The sequence below is a fragment of the Dermacentor silvarum genome, chromosome 4 (assembly GCF_013339745.2).
Source record: "Dermacentor silvarum isolate Dsil-2018 chromosome 4, BIME_Dsil_1.4, whole genome shotgun sequence".
Classification (NCBI taxonomy): domain Eukaryota; kingdom Metazoa; phylum Arthropoda; class Arachnida; order Ixodida; family Ixodidae; genus Dermacentor; species Dermacentor silvarum.
Window position 1 is genome coordinate 182593284 of NC_051157.2, and position 17416 is coordinate 182610699.

At 46.3% G+C, this 17416-nt stretch overlaps 1 protein-coding gene across 1 annotated transcript in view; it reads right to left on the reverse strand.

Moving 5' to 3' along the window:
* Positions 1-8251: 8251 nt before the first annotated feature.
* LOC119449094 (beta-1,4-N-acetylgalactosaminyltransferase bre-4) overlaps positions 8252-17416 on the reverse strand; it is a 97768-nt gene continuing 88603 nt past the window's right edge. Inside the window, exons 6-7 of the mRNA XM_037712284.2 lie at positions 12329-12427; positions 8252-8583 (exon numbers count right to left, since the gene is read on the reverse strand). Of these exons, the coding sequence (XP_037568212.2) occupies positions 8451-8583; positions 12329-12427 (232 nt within the window). The 3' untranslated portion in view covers positions 8252-8450. The remainder of the gene's footprint in view (positions 8584-12328; positions 12428-17416) is intronic.

The window sequence follows — 17416 nt, forward strand, 5'->3', positions numbered from 1 at the left end:
GCTCGTGCATCACTTCTTGCGGGGCATTTTGTGGCTAGTTGGCAGCACCACGGCGGCTTGGTGGCACGTCATGGTACAGCGTGCACTGTGCGCTTTGTGTGACTTTAGTGCAACTTTTGTACAAAAAGGAGCTCTTGGAATTACTCGCACCCCGTGAAGCCTGTGTAAGCCCTTGTGGCTAGCATGTTTGTAGCAGTTCTGCATGCTTCTGTTTGCCCAATGCGAAATGCCACTATAAAGTGCTTCCTTGATGCCTTTGCCATTTCCATGGAGACACGCACTCTCATCTGGAACATGCAGCATGAGGCTGCCAGTATCTAAGGCAGTGGCAGAAGCGGGAAAACATGAGAACACAATTGGTGTATCAACAAACAATAAAAATTGTGAAATATGTCTCGCAAAGTAAAATAAAAGGTATCAAAAATAGTTCCAAAGAATCACGAGGCGCATTTACTTGAATGACGTGGACATAATCGTTCCTTCAACCTAAACCAAAATAATACTGGTCAACACGCCCAGTTTTATTTCTGATGTATCGATGCCTCTTTCCTTCAACTCATTCAATCCACATGGAAGGGTATTGTTAAGCATTGGAATACCATATTTTCTGCGACAATGAAGAACCTTCCATTTTCCAGTCTTCTCTGGAGTGCACATTTGTTAAGACAAAGGATTGTCATTTCAAAAAAAAAAAAAAAAAACCAAAAAACATTACAGCTTACTACCAATGCAATCGTCACGCGATAGTTTTACTTGATGTAAATAATTTATGTAAATTATTTATAAAGTTACTGAAAAGCTTGCCCCTGGGTTGCAAAATTGATGTATTGTCAATGATTTATAGAACCTTCTTTTATATGCCTAGCATTCATAGATACGTTGCAGTCGTCGTTCTCTTAACCCAACAACCGTAATGTAGGTTAGAAGCAACGAGCGCATTATAAATCATTCTGAACTAGGGTCTACCCGCCGTGGTTGCTTAGTGGTTATGGTGTTGCGCTGCTAAGCATGAGGTGGCGGGACCAAGTCCCGGCCGCGGCAGCCACATTTTGATGGGTGCGAAATGCAAGAAAGCCCGTGTCCCGTGCATTGGGGGCACATTAAAGATCCCCTGGTGGTCAAAATTGATCTGGATTCCCCCACTACGGCGTGCCTCATAATGAAATTGTGGTTTAGGTACGTAAGACCCCACACTGTAGAACTAGGATCTGTATCCGAACTAGTTGGTTATGGCGACATCTTAAAGCAGGTAAAGCGCAAATAGCACGGACAGTAGACAGAATGAGTACATACAGAGCCCTACTTCCAAATAAATTCATTATGCAAGAAAACCTGTATATATGTATTAACCATTCATATAGCCACAGCGCATGCGTCTGAAAACATTCCATATATAGATAACTGACCTAGGTCATATGCCCATCGGGACGATGCCTGAGCCGAACACTCGGATAAAAATCACGCCCACATACAAACCAATGCCATGACAACAACATATATGTATGTACATATATATATATAATATGAAGTAAGTGTTTCTTTGGATTCGGTGTTTAATAAATTAAAAGAAGTGCAGGCGCACATAGAAAAGCAAAACCATTTCGACGTTTCGGCCGGCGTCTGGCCTTCATCAAGAGTGCGATTGCAAGCACACAGAGCTCAATTTATACAGCTTCTATGTAACAAACACGTGCACATTTAGTGACATCACGCACACACGGGCGCGTGTGCACACACACACACACACACACACACGCAGAGAGAGAGAGACAGACAGACAGAGAGAAAGAGAGTACCTGGTCTATGACCACAAACACGTGCACATTTAGTGACATCATTCATTTTTTTTTGCCACTGTATGTGCGCCTGAAGTTTGTAGCCATGTTGATTTCCGTTGAGTTTGACATGAGTCAATGTACGTGTTGGTATGCATGACGTAGACCAGGTACCGTGTGTGTATTTTTTTCTTTTTTTCTTCGTTGCAGAGTGTCTTTTTTTTTCTTCGTTACAGAGTAACTATAAATTGAGCTCTGTGTGCTTGAAATCGCACTTTTGATGAAGGCCGAAGCCCGGCTGAAACGTTGAAATTAAATGTTTTATTGCGATAACAATTATATGGACACTTCAACCGGATTTCTGCCGTCGGCGTGAGGTTCCGTATAGATTCCAAGGGGGATAAAATCGTCGCCGCGCGCCGTATGCGCAAGCGAAAGCGTGCGCAGAGAGCGAACGCACGGCCGAAAGCAAACGCGACCGTCGCACGAAAGGCCGTGGGGAGGGAGGCGGGGCGACGCTGTGCTCCGGCACCAAAGGCGTATCTTGCAATCGGGCGTAAGGGGAACTTGCCACTCAATCTCCCACGCGAAAGCAAGAAAGCGGGAAGGCAGCGCGGGGAGGGAGGGGGGGGGTGCAGCTTATACTCTGCCAACAACTCCGTTTGTACTTTGCCCGGCTGTGGCCGTCGCCCGCACGGTCTCTTATCTCCACACGGCTCTGACCTTTGTATGCGCTGTGCATCCGCCGCTCAGTTTCCTTTGAAGCGATAGACCGCATGAACCTTGCCCGCTGCGGCGGCTGCGATTGCTGCCAGCGTTTTGACAGTCGTTGTCTGCGGTCATTCAGTATGATCTATTCATGTTTGCTTGTGCGCGCTGACACCACGCTTGTTAATTCAGTTAGTAAGCGGATGTGTCCAAGTTTATGCAGCCGATAAAACTACTATCCCTACTCCGAATAGCTCTCTACTAATTTGCTATCGCAATTGATGCTTGGCCTTTTGGGCGAAACTGCGACTTTTTTGCTTTTCTACGTGCGCCTGCACTTCTTTTAATTTATGTATATTCTAATGACGAAGATAGCATAAGTGTCGCTGTGGTTGCATGGCTCCTGAAGTGAGAAAGACCAAAGGATCGGTGTCGCTGTTTTCCTCGCACTGGCGCTTGGCTGGAACTGTTCGGGTGCTGAGTCTTATAGACAAGGCGAACGTCCACACGTGGCACAGCGCAAGGCCATGTTGCTGCTCGACTTTAACTTCAAGTGGTTTGAGTGTTCTCGCAGGCGATTATTGATACATCGACCTGTTTGACCGATGTAAACACGCCTACAAGAAAGCGGCACTTTGTACTAACTACGTATACGTCGCACTTGCATGACACAAAATGCTTGGCATGTATTTTGCTGCTGGCATTAATTAGTTTGCGACTTGTGTTCACATGCTTACACAGAGATCACCTAGCTTGCTGGTGGCCGTAAACACAACCCAAACACTGGCGCGTCCTGCAGCCTTTTTAATCCTGTGTGTCACTTTGTACTTGTATGGGATTACGGTGGTTTTTAACGCGATGGGCCCCGTGTTCCAAAACATCGGGTGTTGGTGCCGACCGTTGCTTGGCGAAAAATCATTCCGAACCAAACCATGCAGGCCCTCCGTGTGGCGCTAAGGTGACACTGAACTAATTGAATTTCTCAACGTAAAATGTATCAGGAAAATCGTAAAGTACAACTTAAAACACAACCTACAAACATGATAGCGTCGGACTGTAATTTGAATATGCGAGAAAACATAATTCTGTTACGCGGAAACTCAAACGCAAACCCATTTTACAGCTTTTCTACCATTCATAAAGCAGCGTGGCCCGCTCTGTTTCTTGCAACAACACCATCCAGATGGCGCTCGCCTCCACGCAGCCATACCGTGCGCGGAGGCGAAGGTGAAGAAAAAAAAAAAACTGCGGTTGCCAGGAAGCGTGAGAAGCAGTCGGGGATCTTTGAATGCTATCGCGTTCCACTGAAGCAAGCGTCCTCCAGTTTTTGTCCTGTCGGTTTTATTCGGCAGCACAGCACTGTTCCTTTGGAGTTCGCGCAGCAGGTTTTCCACGAGGCTGCATAAAAGAACATTGGGAAAACTAGCTACTTCAAATCGCTTGATTTGTTAGGTAAGGCTCTGCGAAACTTGATGAGGGCACGACTGTGCGCCTTCTTGATGGCGGGAAATGCATAGATAATTCATTTCATCAACTTAGCCGTGAGGTACTGGTTCTGGTACCTCACGGTACCTCACAATACTGTTTACACGGCTAAGTGTTAGAACAGTATTCACATGATCACCCCACTGCAACAATTCTGAGAAATAAATGCCTAGTTCTTTTATAGGCGTTACTATCTGCGTCATTGAGCACCCTAAACGGAATGTCACCCGGAGAAAAAGCCTTTTTGCCCTTGGAATATAAAACACAGCCTTAGTTTTTGTAGTGTTTGTCTTTAACTTGTTATTAGTTGTCCAGGCGTTTAGTCTTTTCAAGGCATTTGCGTTCTTACACAAATTTTCATCAGACAAAGCAAACAAGTATGCTCGTATTGTACACCCAATTAATAAACTTAACTTCCGAAGAGATACTATATCATTGGTATATGAATTAAGCAGTAAAATGACTTGAATAATTCCCTATGGTATCCCTGAAATGATTTGCTTCCACTTGGCAGAACTATACTAATTGAAGCACACTGTTGTCTGTGCGGCAGATGACATTTAAGTAATTTAAGCGGGTGCCTGCCAGTACCACAGAGCTTTAGTTTCTTAAACAAGATGTCATCGCGTAAATAATCAAATGCGCTAGTAAAATCTACAATAATTTCAGCAACATATTCTGTTTTTATCTAGTTGTTATTGCTGCATCTGAAAACGGCAATGCGCATTCTTTGGATGCTTCCCACGAGGCTACCCCATCACCAGCGCGCGCCTAGACGGCGACAGGGCCCGACGCTGAAAATTGACAGGTAAGCAAATAAGCTCCCTTCCATGTGACAACGCCCACCGCATTCTGTGGAAGCGCTAACGACCGCCGAGGCCAGTCTCCTGACAAGCTGACCGTCACGGAGAGTCCAATTGCGGCAAGGAGCCAAGGCCGACGACTCCCGTGGAAACAGCGTGGACCCCTGTTGCCCCGATTGCCTCGTAGGCGGGTTTGAAGGTTGCACATCAGAGGCGGAGTCCAGCAAGGCACGTGGTGCGACCACGCGTGGAGCGCTGTGAGAGGCGCGACCCCTCTGATTGGCCGCAACAAGGTCATCCATTGCGTAGGGAACTATAAGGGACCTGAGGGAACTGGCTAAGGGAACTCTGACTGGAATCTGACTACTTCCTTCAATATGTACATAAACTTTTTCTTTCGCCGCTACTGCCGGGCATACTCGCCCCTATGGCGGGACGGTTCCTGGACTACACTACCCCTAGTCGCAACACCGTATAACGCATTCCGTTTGGTCTAAAAGGGCCAGCTTTGTAGATATATTCTTTCGGCAACCATTAAATAACGGGGTTTTACGTGCCATAACCACCATCTGATTATGAGGCACGTCGTAGTGGGGCACACCGGAATAATTTGGTCCACCTGGGGTTCTTTAATGTGCACCTAAATCTAAGTACTCTGGTGTATTCACATTTCTCCCCCATCGAAAATGCGGCCGCCGTGGCCGGGATTTGATCTCGCGACGTCGTGCTTATAGCAGCCCAACACCATAGCCACTAAGCAACTACGGCGGGTTCGGAAACCATATTGTGATTTGCTGATAATATAGATTTCGAATAAAGTAAGTGGACGACTAAAAATAATCTTTTCGAGGCCTTTGGAAAATACGGGAAGAACAAACACTGGTCGATGGCTCGAAGCGTCTAGCCTATCTCCTTTCTTATACACTATTATTACGCGCGCCACTTGTATTTTCAAAGAGAAAGTGCCAGTTGAAATACAAAGGTAGAATGTAAGCGTTAAGGCCTTATACTTATCTTATCAATGGAACATTTAACTGGTTTGATATGAAGATCCTCGGCATCACAGCTCCTGCTGTCCTTGAGAATAAGAAAACGCTGAACAGACTTCCTCTTCAAGTATTCCGTTCATTTAAAATGTACCTTCGTTTCCTATAGGCCCAGAGTGTGGTAATACAACGCGGAACAATCGTTAAAACATCAATAAACACAATAATTGTTAAGAGCATTGCCATTGCTTCCCCTGTAATTATTTTTCCATCGTGAAAAATTTCGCGCACCGGTTCAGCCTGTTCATTTCGTCAAACGAAAAAAAAAATTATTTCTCACAAAGCAAAAGTCTATTTTTTTCGAACGTGGAGCGAAAATTCGAATGTAATTGTTTCGATTTTTTTACCTTTTTACTTATGGCATTGCGGAAACGTTTGAAAGAAATAAGATTCCTTTCATCCCGTGTTCGCATAAGTTTTCAGAATAATCTATCTTTCCTATAATTTTTTTTTCAGGACCTCGCGCGTTACACCCAGTTTCTAAGAATATGTGATTTTCATCTGACATAAAAAAGTATCTTATAGATGCATCGAAAAAAGGATAAAGAACATTCGTAGGCTATATTTGCATCACTAACATGACAAACATATTCCAACACACTTCAGCAAAGCTTGCCCACTCATTCCTGAGCACAAAGCACCATGAAAAGAATGTTCGCATTCACTACAAAAATAAGACTCGCATCATTATGAATTTGACTGGCTCGGGCTTACCCGAAAGACCGGGCCCGGCCCGGCCCGTGGGCCGGGCCAGGCCAGGTAGAACAGTTTTTTCACGGGCTCGGGCCGGACTCGGGCACGGCGTGTGCTTTTTGATCCGGGCCCGGGCCGGGCTCGGGCTTTCTGGTGGTGTGCATATAACGTGCAGCGAGTTATTCTCGGGCGTCTCAACTCTGAAAAACATTATTTTTCGTTCTCGGGCCGGGTTCGGGCCGGTTTCGAGTCGGGCTCGGGCCGGGCTCGGGCCTAAGGTAAAGGGGTGGCGGGCCGGGCCGGGCGGGTAACGTAGATTATTTCCGGGCCCGGGCCGGGCCCGGGTCTCGCCATAAATGTTTTGATCGGGCTCGGGCGGGCAGCCCAACGTAAAAACGGGCCCGGGCCGGGCCCGGGCTGAAAAAATGGGCCCGTGCAGTGCTCTAATCTAGCCATGCTTCACGTCAAAAATTTCGGCAAGAAAGCATAAACTTGGCAAAATATATAACAAAATTCTACATACTAAACCTGTGTAAGTCCGCCAGTGTGTTGCCGTGGTACGGAAATATTACGCACTGAAGTACACTAACCTAACCCCCAGGATGAAGATGCTTAAAGGGCGGGTCAACTTGAAAGGCATGACAAGAGGACGACGTGGTGTGCACTGTCACAAAGGGAAACACAACACACCGCCTCGTGGTCACCACCTTCTACGTGGCAGCAGGATTTCCACCGTGGTTCTCGTGCCTCCGCCTTTGCCAGAAATCAATGTACCCTTTGTCGATTATTTTTCGGCTTCAGCCGAAAAACGCTGAGCCCTATATATACCATGGACAGCAGCCGGCCGGGCTGCGGTAGCGTCTACCTTCGTCACATCGGCATACGCATAACATGTGCACGTGCTTTATGCGAGAACCGCGCGCAGACGAAGCAAATGCGCGAGAAAAAAAAAATGTGGTAGGAGCAGAGGATAACTCAGGAAATGCGGCCTCATGGAGGGCTCTAACCAGGCGTGCCTTGCATGTCCAAATTGCGAATGGATTGTAATTGGTTCCGAGCGCATCTTTTACAGCTCGCCACGTGCTTTTTCACATCGCTGGAGAACTATTTAGCTTTGTCGAATAGTATCCTGAAACTCTGGACGTGGCAACATGGTTGTCTCCACTTTTCAAAAGTTCTGCGAAGCCCTTCCGAAGATCACGAGGCAGCAGTGTTTGCATAAATTGTATTGTGCGAACAATTGGGCTAAAGAACACCGACGGTATCCCGCCTAGCGCAACTTGCCCCGCACATAACATGCTGATGCGTAGTGCCTGCGGCGTTCGTGTTCGTGCACGCGGCCTCAAGTGTTACCTGGGAAGGTGAAGAGTTCGAGAAGCCAACTAACAAAATAACGTCGCACCAGCGAGTGTCTCCTGTTGCTCGCAAGGTACACGCTTCTTAAGATTCAGTGGGAGCCGAAGTTTGCTTAGGAATTTGTAGAAGTTCTTCAGGGGGCACTGAAGGGTTTTACATATTTTCCAGAAGGACTGCAAGGTTCTTCTTAGGGGACGTAGCAGTCTATAAACGTATTAAGCAGGAAGGGGGGGGGGGGGGGGCTTATCAAGTGCGTTGGCCGACATTCGTTTGAGGGATGAAACAGTCCCTGAAATTATCGCATAAACGCAAAAGACCCCTCACGTAAAACATACAGGACCGGATTATTTAAGTCTGCTGATGGGTGCATTTAGATTTTCACTTCACTTCATTTTATTACCTTAGACCCCGGTTAGGGGGGTATTATATAAGGGGTGGGTTTACAAATAAAGGTTACAGAGAATGATCTTCATGATAAACAATATGCAGTTAAGTTGTCCGCAAAGGTTGATGAACACGTGATGGCTGTTATGTCACGGGGAAGGCCATTTGGTATTCATTTGGCATTCAGTGGCACTCGAGCTTTAGTTTCCTTCTTTCAGGTCGACCTTTAACCATGTGTACAATTTCTCGAAGGATATGTGTAGCCTCTCGTAGACCAGGCTGTTGAGACCATCTGTCTTGTCCCGTTTGTCCCATGCTTCGAGAAGCTCCAAGCTGCAAGAGTAAGAAACCAGTTGCGTGCCAACGTCTTCATGTATGCATATAATGAATGCGTAAATAGGGGCACGAGGTGTGCCTGTTCTAAACCGTTGGCCGATTTCCGCTCAAATATCGCACAGATGCAGCATTTACAGCGGGGTCAGTTTAATATCGCATTTGCGGGCATCGTTTACCAGTTTGGTCAGTGTGTCTGCATGTCGATTTCACTGCAACTGAACGATGGTGCCATCTGCCATGGCTACGGTGAATACCATGTTTTCGCCGCAGTCTTCATAGATGGCACCACCAATCCGTTGCAGTAGAATCTATTGACCCTTTTCGTGGCGATCCCGTGGGCGCTGCCATGTTTGATCACGTGGTGACCCGTCCATTGCTTGCCTCAACTGCCTCCGTTGCCTCCGTGTTTACAATGGATGTGTATGACGCCGGTGCGGCTTAGCAAACCTCTGTTTCGGCAGATATCGTAGACAGTGATTGAGTGGACGACACGAAGCTTCGCCCACAGCTTCAGAGAACATGCAAAAGCGCTTTCGGAGCTGATTAAGCTACGTCCAAACGGCGCGAGCAGCACATATGGTGCTTGCTCTATAGCGGGGCTAAATATGAATTTCAAACTTTCCGCTCATGAAATGGATCAGGATTAGTGTGTTTTGCGCTTCGTTCTTTATTTGGCAAATTATTTTGAAGCAGCTCATATTTTTGACTCAGTAAAGTTCGTCGGTGAGGTCACTATATCTGATTATTTTCTGCCTAATCACTCGCGGTTGTGCTCAGTTTCGTTAGATTTGTTGTTGCTGCACTTAAGGCTTGAAACGTTGCTATTCTGTACACTGTAATACCTTGTAGCAAAGATGTATTATTGCTGGTAACTCGCTTACTCTCGTGGACCGTCACGAAACATTTAGCTTCGACCATTCGTGCGCTATCGGTGTAGTCCGTCATTTATTGTGTGTATAAACTGCACATATATTCAAGTGTGCGCCCATTCACTTATTCTTGACACATTGGCGAAAGAGTGGGCGTAAAGTTTCCGTGCCGGTTGGGGTAGATGGGTGTAGATACTGTGCGCGAAACCTACTATGACAGGAAGCGGCGCTACTCCCTTTATCATTGTTTAACGAGCGGTACTCACTCTTGCCAACGTACCGGGGCTGAAGCCCTATCATTGAAGGTTAGCGATACAACGCTGGCGGATGAGCAAATTTGTGTATCCTAGAGGAAAACCGTACATCTCAAAGTGCCGGTAACACGTACGGACAGTTGCAGCAGTGGTCCGCGAACTTGGCCCCACATATTCATTGCATTTCTTAATATGCCAGTCGCTATTTTTGCAGCCAACTACTGCACGCGTCTTCGATCCACATTATTCAAACCAGCATGAATGGAGCAGAGTGCGTTAGCGAAAATTCAGTTGCATTTCCGAAAGCTGCTCGCACAGAAGCAAGGTAGAAGCGGTAATAGTTTCGTTTTCGTGCGCTGTCGCTGAGGCAACGTATGGCGCACCGCCGTAAGCGCCATCTCGTTTCTCTAGAACAAACTGCTCCGCGAAAAGGGTCAATATGTTTAGAGTGGCGTCCCACAGGCACACGCATCATTCGGAATCATTGTGGACTAAACTGGTAGTGCCCGAAGATGTGGTATTAAGTTAACCTCGCTGTAAGATGCTGCATGTGTGCAAAAAATTAGCGCGGACGAGGCAGCGGTTTAGAAATAAAAGTGATGTAAACCCGGGGATCCTATTTATGAAATACTTAGTGTTTACGTCTGTGTCTATTGCATGCTCCATACAGCCGATAATAGATGCCCCGTCATCGGAGTAGAATGCACTGGAGCGTCAGCACAAGTGCAGAATGGGAAATTATTTTGGCTGACAACAGCATCTCTTGCCTATTTTGCTCCATCAAAAGATGTCCTTATCAATTATCTGCCATATTTTGCACGATACCGAGTTCCTATTGGTGACAAAGACATGCACATAACCTGATAAAAACTATCGAGAAATATCCTTACAAAATTCACCTTTTTTTAAATAAAATTCCGTGCAGCTTTAGCAAGACACTGTATTTGTGACATGAAGTCACACAACAACAACAAAATGATAAAGAGACGGTTAGCTAGGACATGGAGACAGTGTTCTTATTCAACACCGCAAAACTGATACAAAACTAATCCATAGGATACACAACTGATAAATGGAACTCTGTATACATACTGACGACACACAAACCATGGTGGGACATTGAGCGTCTTACGCTAAATCGTAATGACCGGTGCGAGCCGAACATCTCTCTCGCGGCGCCCGCGACTACAGCCTAACTCTTCGGCCGCACCGAGTCCGAAGACGATCCCGAGAATCCCGTTCGCGTCTGTCGAAGGCCGTAATAGTTAACTTTGCACCGTCGCTCTCGAGGCAAGCTTCGCTGTAAACGCGAGTGCCGGGCGCGCTCGTTCAGCGCCCACAGGTAGATCTTCTGTTGCTGCTGTTTGTGTTCGTCTTCGCAGCGTGGACTGAACGGAAGAGGCAGCCAAGAGCCACATCGCCAGACTGTATGTTTAGCGACGTCCGCATGCTCCGAGCATGCGCGACCACTTAGTGAATGAAATTGCTTAGACCGCACATTCGTGTAATTATTACGTAGGACGTTGATAAAGCCGCAGCCGACAATTCTGCGGCACCACACATCTGGTACATCGGGTACATGAGCTCGGACTGCTACTTACCGGAGCATTCTTTACCATTTACGCCCAGTCCAGCCGGCGGAAAGAGGGGGGTCTTCAGGCATATATGACATCCCCCTCAACTGGCACCTGCCCCTCCCACGCTCCTTCGTTACTACGCCACTGACCGCGAGTCATCGACAAATTAGACTTACAGCCCGGTGCTCGCAGTGGTCTTGAGCTTCTTTTCGAGTAATAAACTGTAACGTACTTCTTAGTCTAGAACGTTTAGATTTCAGTGCATCAGGCTTCAGTTTCCTGGTTCATGCACCATGGCTAGCACTGGTGTGCTCTACCTATATTCCCATTGCTTCTATAAATGTTTCATGCATTTTAAATAATTAAAGGTAAAAGTGTCTGCGCTATTTTAAAGAAAAGAGAACAATCATTGCATTCTATCGGTGCTAACATATGGGACAGAAAATTGGAAGTTAACAAAGAAGCTCCATTAGAGTTACAGATTGGGTGCCAAGAGAAGGGAAGCGCAGTCGAGCACGGCAGAAAACTAGGTGAGTGATGAAATGAGGAAATTTGCAGGTAGAAATTGGAATCAGCTAGCGCAAGACAGAGGTAGCTGGAGATCGCAGGGACATAAATGTCCCTGCAGGGACTTCGTCCTGCAGTGGACATAAAAATAGGCTGATGATGTTGATGATACTAGTCACCACCTATCTGAACACAGGAATGGTTACCGCTGTATAACTATAAAAAAAAAACACTCCGAGTGGGCGTATCTTACGCAAAGTAAAACAAATATTGGGTTGTATGCACGTTTTTTCTCACATACGTATTAATTGCCTTTGTCTCAATACTGTTTTACAAGCAAGTTTACGTGTACTGCAAAGCAGCTACGTTTTGAAGTGACGCAAGATCGCATTTCTTGTCGCACCGTTGTTCTTAAACAGTGTAGGGTTAGTCCGGAAGCCACGCACCTATTGTAACACACCTGCTGCTGCCTGCTCGCTGCTGTATCCTGTTGCGTTTTTTTACCACATGCAAGAGACTTCTGAAAGATGCTTACCTTCTATTGTTGGTAATGGTGGTGTGGACATGCAAAAGGGAAGTGTATCTCGCCACGTCAGGGGACCTCCTGTAAATCATCAAACCCTCGAAGCTCAACCTGGTACAGAAAAACACATTTTTAGTAGTGAAGGTGAACTCTGACGCTTGCAAAGGGTTAATAGTTAACTGCATGCTTAATTTGGCAACTAACGCACGAATATTCGCCATCAAAGCGTAATGTATAAATACTAATCTGTTTGTTCCCCATTCAATTTGTTTATTCTGTGCACGGCGCTCCAAGATTCTGCTACGTTGGTGGGAGTCAGATATATTCCCGGATCCATCACCTCGCCTTGTTAGCACATATTGGTTTGACTACGACGGCCCATTGGAAACCGTACAAAACTGTCCAGGCTTCAAGAAAATGCACTCACTCCAACGACATTTGCACATCACAGGACGCATTGGCTGTCTTACGCGTGCGTTCGCCTTTACGTTTATGTTCCGTGCAGGTTTAGCTGCTGTTCAGTAGGGCCAAATATTAGCTGCGTGCTCTGCTAGTAAACCAACTGGGGGCTTTACAAGAAAATGCCCCGATGGCTGCGGCATTCTGCATCTTTAGATGGCCTTTTTGGAAGTCTGTCACAAGCAATGTATGAGCGGTTCAGAGTGCCTCCTGACCACGCATTTGCGCTGCACTCTACAAAGTGCAACAATCAGCTCAACTTGTTAGCCTGTACATATAAATTTGCGCTCAAGTGACAGTTTTTCGTTGTACGCATGGTTTCCGTTGTGCGTTAATTATGCTGCTCCATCATGATCTTATCTACTTAAAAACCAGGCACGTTCCCAGGATTTTTGTTCGGGGACGACGGCGAAGAAGTGTCTCTTGTGTGGAACCCCATTTTCTACTACTGTCATTTTACGAGTATTTTTGCGTGTTTTCGGGAGGCGCCGCTCCCGAGACCTTCGGCGATGAAAGTGGAGTCAGCTAGGCGTCCGGATGAGACAGAGGTCACAGCGTCAAGCGCTCCGAGGAAGCGCAACCACCTCATGAGCGACACAGGCAACGAGGACACCATGCTGTACTACTCTGCTTCAGAAGATGTGTCGGATGACAGTGACTACTTGACAGTTGTAAGGCAAATAGGAAAGAAGAGAATCGTCACTGCTTCATCGTCTTCAAGAAGGACGACGGCGACGGCAAAGAACACTTACACGGTTCATACCATCCTCTTCTTTTCGGAGACGCCGACCGACGATTTAAATCGCCTAAACAGGCAATCAATATCTGTCACGCTAGAGGCTCATGTTCCGAGTGAGATTACGGATGTGAGAATAACTACTTGTAAGAATATTCTCGCGCTCGATGTCAAGAACAGAGCAGCGCTGGATATCTTGAGCACAGTCAAAGTTCTGGACACGATAAGTGTTCGCAACAGAATACCACATGACAGCGGTACTTCATCAGGTGTGATTTATGATGTCGATGAGTAAATCAACGACAACGACCTGCCTATTTTGGTCACACCTGCCACAGCAGATGTAAATATTATTGAAGTCCGCCGCCTAGGAGAATCACGTTCTGGGAAGATAACCTTCAAGGGAGGAAGCTTGCCGTCACACGTGAAAGTTGGAATTTTCCGTCATCCAGTGCGAACTTTCGTTCCTGCTGCAGTCATCATCCCGGCAAAATGTGAAGAAATCAAGTTAAAAACTTCATTTGTTACCACCTCGACGGGTGCAGAACTTGCGGCAATCCGTGCTGCACTTTATTTCATTAATCAGAAACCGCCGCAACAATGGACACTTTTTAGTGATTCCAAGGCAGCCCTTCAGTGCATACAAAGCCCAATGCGCCACGGACCCAGTGAACTGGCCTCAGAAATACGAGAGATAAATCATCGCAGCCATGACAAGGGACACAGCATAGTCTTTCAATGGCTTCCAGGACATTGCAACATCAGCGGGAATGACCACGCCGACGAAGCCGCCCGGTCTGCACGTGAAAGTGGTCAACGTGTCTTGATTCCACTTTCGCGAACAGACGCTGTGGTTGGGCTGCGATTGATGTCCCGTGAATTTATTTTGCCCCTGTAGGACTCGAACGCTTTCACTATGTGTCGTTTGTGTTTGTTGTCTCCGGATATACGGATGCATCTACCGCCTGGGTTACCATGACGTGAACAGACCATGCTGTACCGTCTGTGGCTAGGCGTTGAATTTACGAACTCGTATACTTTCCTGAGCACGCAATTGGCAACTACGGCATCGATTCTAAGAACACTAGAGGAGAGATGTTGGTAGAATTCGCGGAAAGGAACAGGCTCCGAATAATGAATACCTTCTTCGGGAAGCACAGCAACAGGAAGTGGACCTGGAAAAGCCTTGGTGGAGAAACAAGGAATGAAATAGATTTCATACTCTCTGCCGATCCTAGCATAGTGCAGGATTTAGAAGTGTTAGGTAGGGTAAAGTGCAGTGACCATAGGTTAGTGAGGTCTATGATTTCTCTCAATTTGAAGAGAGAAAGAATGAAGTTAGTCATGAGGAAACAGGCCAACCTAGACGCAGTAAGGGTAAAAGCAGACAAATTCAGGCTGGTGCTCGCAAACAAATGTGCAGCTTCAGAACAGGAAGATGAAGACAAAATAGAGGCAATGAATGAAACCGTAACTAGGCTGATCACAGAAGCAGCAATTGAAGTGGGAAGTAAGGCACCAAGGCAACCAGTAGGTAACTCTCCCAAGTAACAAAAGACCTAATAAAGAAACGGCAAAACATGAAAGTGACAAACTCGAGAGATCAGATAGAATTCGCTGAACTGTCAAAACTGATCAACACAAAGAAAGTAAGGGATATCCGAAATTATAACGTGGAAAAGATTGAGGAAGCAGTAAAATATGGACGCAGCATGAAATCAGTAAGAAAAAAGCTTGGCATAGGGCAAGGCAGGATGTATGCACTGAAAGATAAGCATGGTAATATAATCAGCAATTTCGATGACATATAGTAAAAGCAGCAGAAGTATTCTGTACTGACCTGTACAGTCCCCAGAGCAGCCACGCTACTTTCATTCGAAGTAGTGATGAACAGGATACAGAGGCTCCTTCTATAACTAGCGATGAAGTTAGAAGGGCCTTGAAAGTCATGACCAGGGGAAAAGCTGCTGGAGAAGATGGAATAACAGTCGATTTAATCAAAGATGGGGGAGATATCATGCTTGAAAAACTTGCGGCCCTTTATACGCAATGCCTCACAACTTCAAGTGTACCAGAAAGCTGGAAGAACGCCAACATTATACTAATCCATAAGAATGGAGACGTTAAAGAATTGAAGAATTATAGACCCATTAGCTTGCTTTCAGTAGGAAGGGATATTCTACGATGGATCATACCCATGTCATCAATCAGGTAATAGAGAAATCTGCGGAGTACAATCAACCTCTCTATATGGCTTTCATAGATTATGAAAAAAAAGCATTTGATTCAGTAGAGATACCAGAAGTCATAGAGACACTGCGTAATCAAGGGGTACAGGAGGCATACGTGAGTACCTTGGCAAATGTCTACACGGATTGCACAGCAACCTTGGTTCTCCACAAGAAAAGTAGAAAGTTACCTATTAAGAAAGGGGTCAGGTAAGGAGACACAATCTCTCCAATGCCATTCACTGCATGCTTAGAAGAAGTATTCAAGCTGTTAGACTGGGAATGCTTAGGAGTGAGGATCCACGGCGAATGTCTCAGCAACCTTCGGTTTGCAGATGACATTGTCCTATTCAGCAACAATGGAGACGAATTACAGCAAATGATTGAGGACCTTAACCGAGAAAGTGTAAGAGTGGGGTTTAAGATCAATATGCAAAGACAAACATAATGCTCAATAGCCTGGCAAGGAAACAAGAATTCAGGATCGCCAGTCAGCCTCTAGAGTCTGTAAAGGACTACGTTTATCTAGGTCAACTACTCACAGGGGACCCTTATCATGATAAACAAATTTACAGAAGAATAAAATTGGGTAGGAGTGCATATGGCAGGCATTGCCAAATCCTGACTGGGAGCTTACCACTGCCATAGAAAAGGAAAGTGTACAATCATTGCATTCTACCGGTGCTAACATACGGGGCAGAAACTTGGAGGTTAACAAAGAAGCTCGAGAATAAGTTAAGGACCGCACAAAGAGCGATGGAATGAAACATGTTAGTCCTAACGTTGAGAGACAGGAAGAGAGCGGCGTGGACCAGCGAACAAACGGGGATAGCCGATATTGTCGCAAGATGCGAAGAACGGCACACAGAACGACGGTGGTGCGACAACAAACACAGGCTCTATATTCAAGGCCCAACAATAATGTTCCGCGCCAACTTTATCTTCTTCGGAGAGAGAGATGCTTGCGCTCGTGTCCCTCCCTTCATTGTCTTCTTTAGTCGTGACATTGCCTCCCTTCTAAGAAAGCATCGTCCCGATGCTTTATCGTGATGACGCCAGGATCTGTCCACGTGTATGCTGCAGTGATTTCATTCAGACAAATAAGGCTTCATCTGGACAACGTGCACAATCTCCGGTGTATGCCGTCGACGCCTTGAGGAATGTGGACTATCGGAAACGACTTCATAGTTGACATCAGAGAGACGTCGTATGACTTTATACGCACCGAAGTACCGCCTCAGTAGTTTCTCTGAAAGGCCACGACGGCGAACAGGAGTCCAGACCCAAACACTCTCTCCAGGCTCGTAGGAGACTCTTCGGGGGTGAAGGTTATAGCGCCCTGCATCGTACTCCTGCTGCCGACGAATACGTATGCGTGCAAGTTGTCGGGCTTCTTCAGCACGCTGAGTGATGTAGTCAGCATCAGTTTCGACGCCATCGCATCCATGTTCATGCGGCAACATTGCGTCGAGCATGGTTGTGACATCGCGACTGTGGAGAAGGCGGAACGGTGTCATCCTCGTTGTCTCTTGCTGAGCCGTATTTTATGCAAATGTGACATATGGTAATATCTCGTCCCAGTTTTTATGCTCCACATCAACATACATGCAAAGCATATCCGCAAGTGTCTTAATGAGGCGCTCCGTGAGTCCATTCGTTTGCGGATGGTACGCCGTT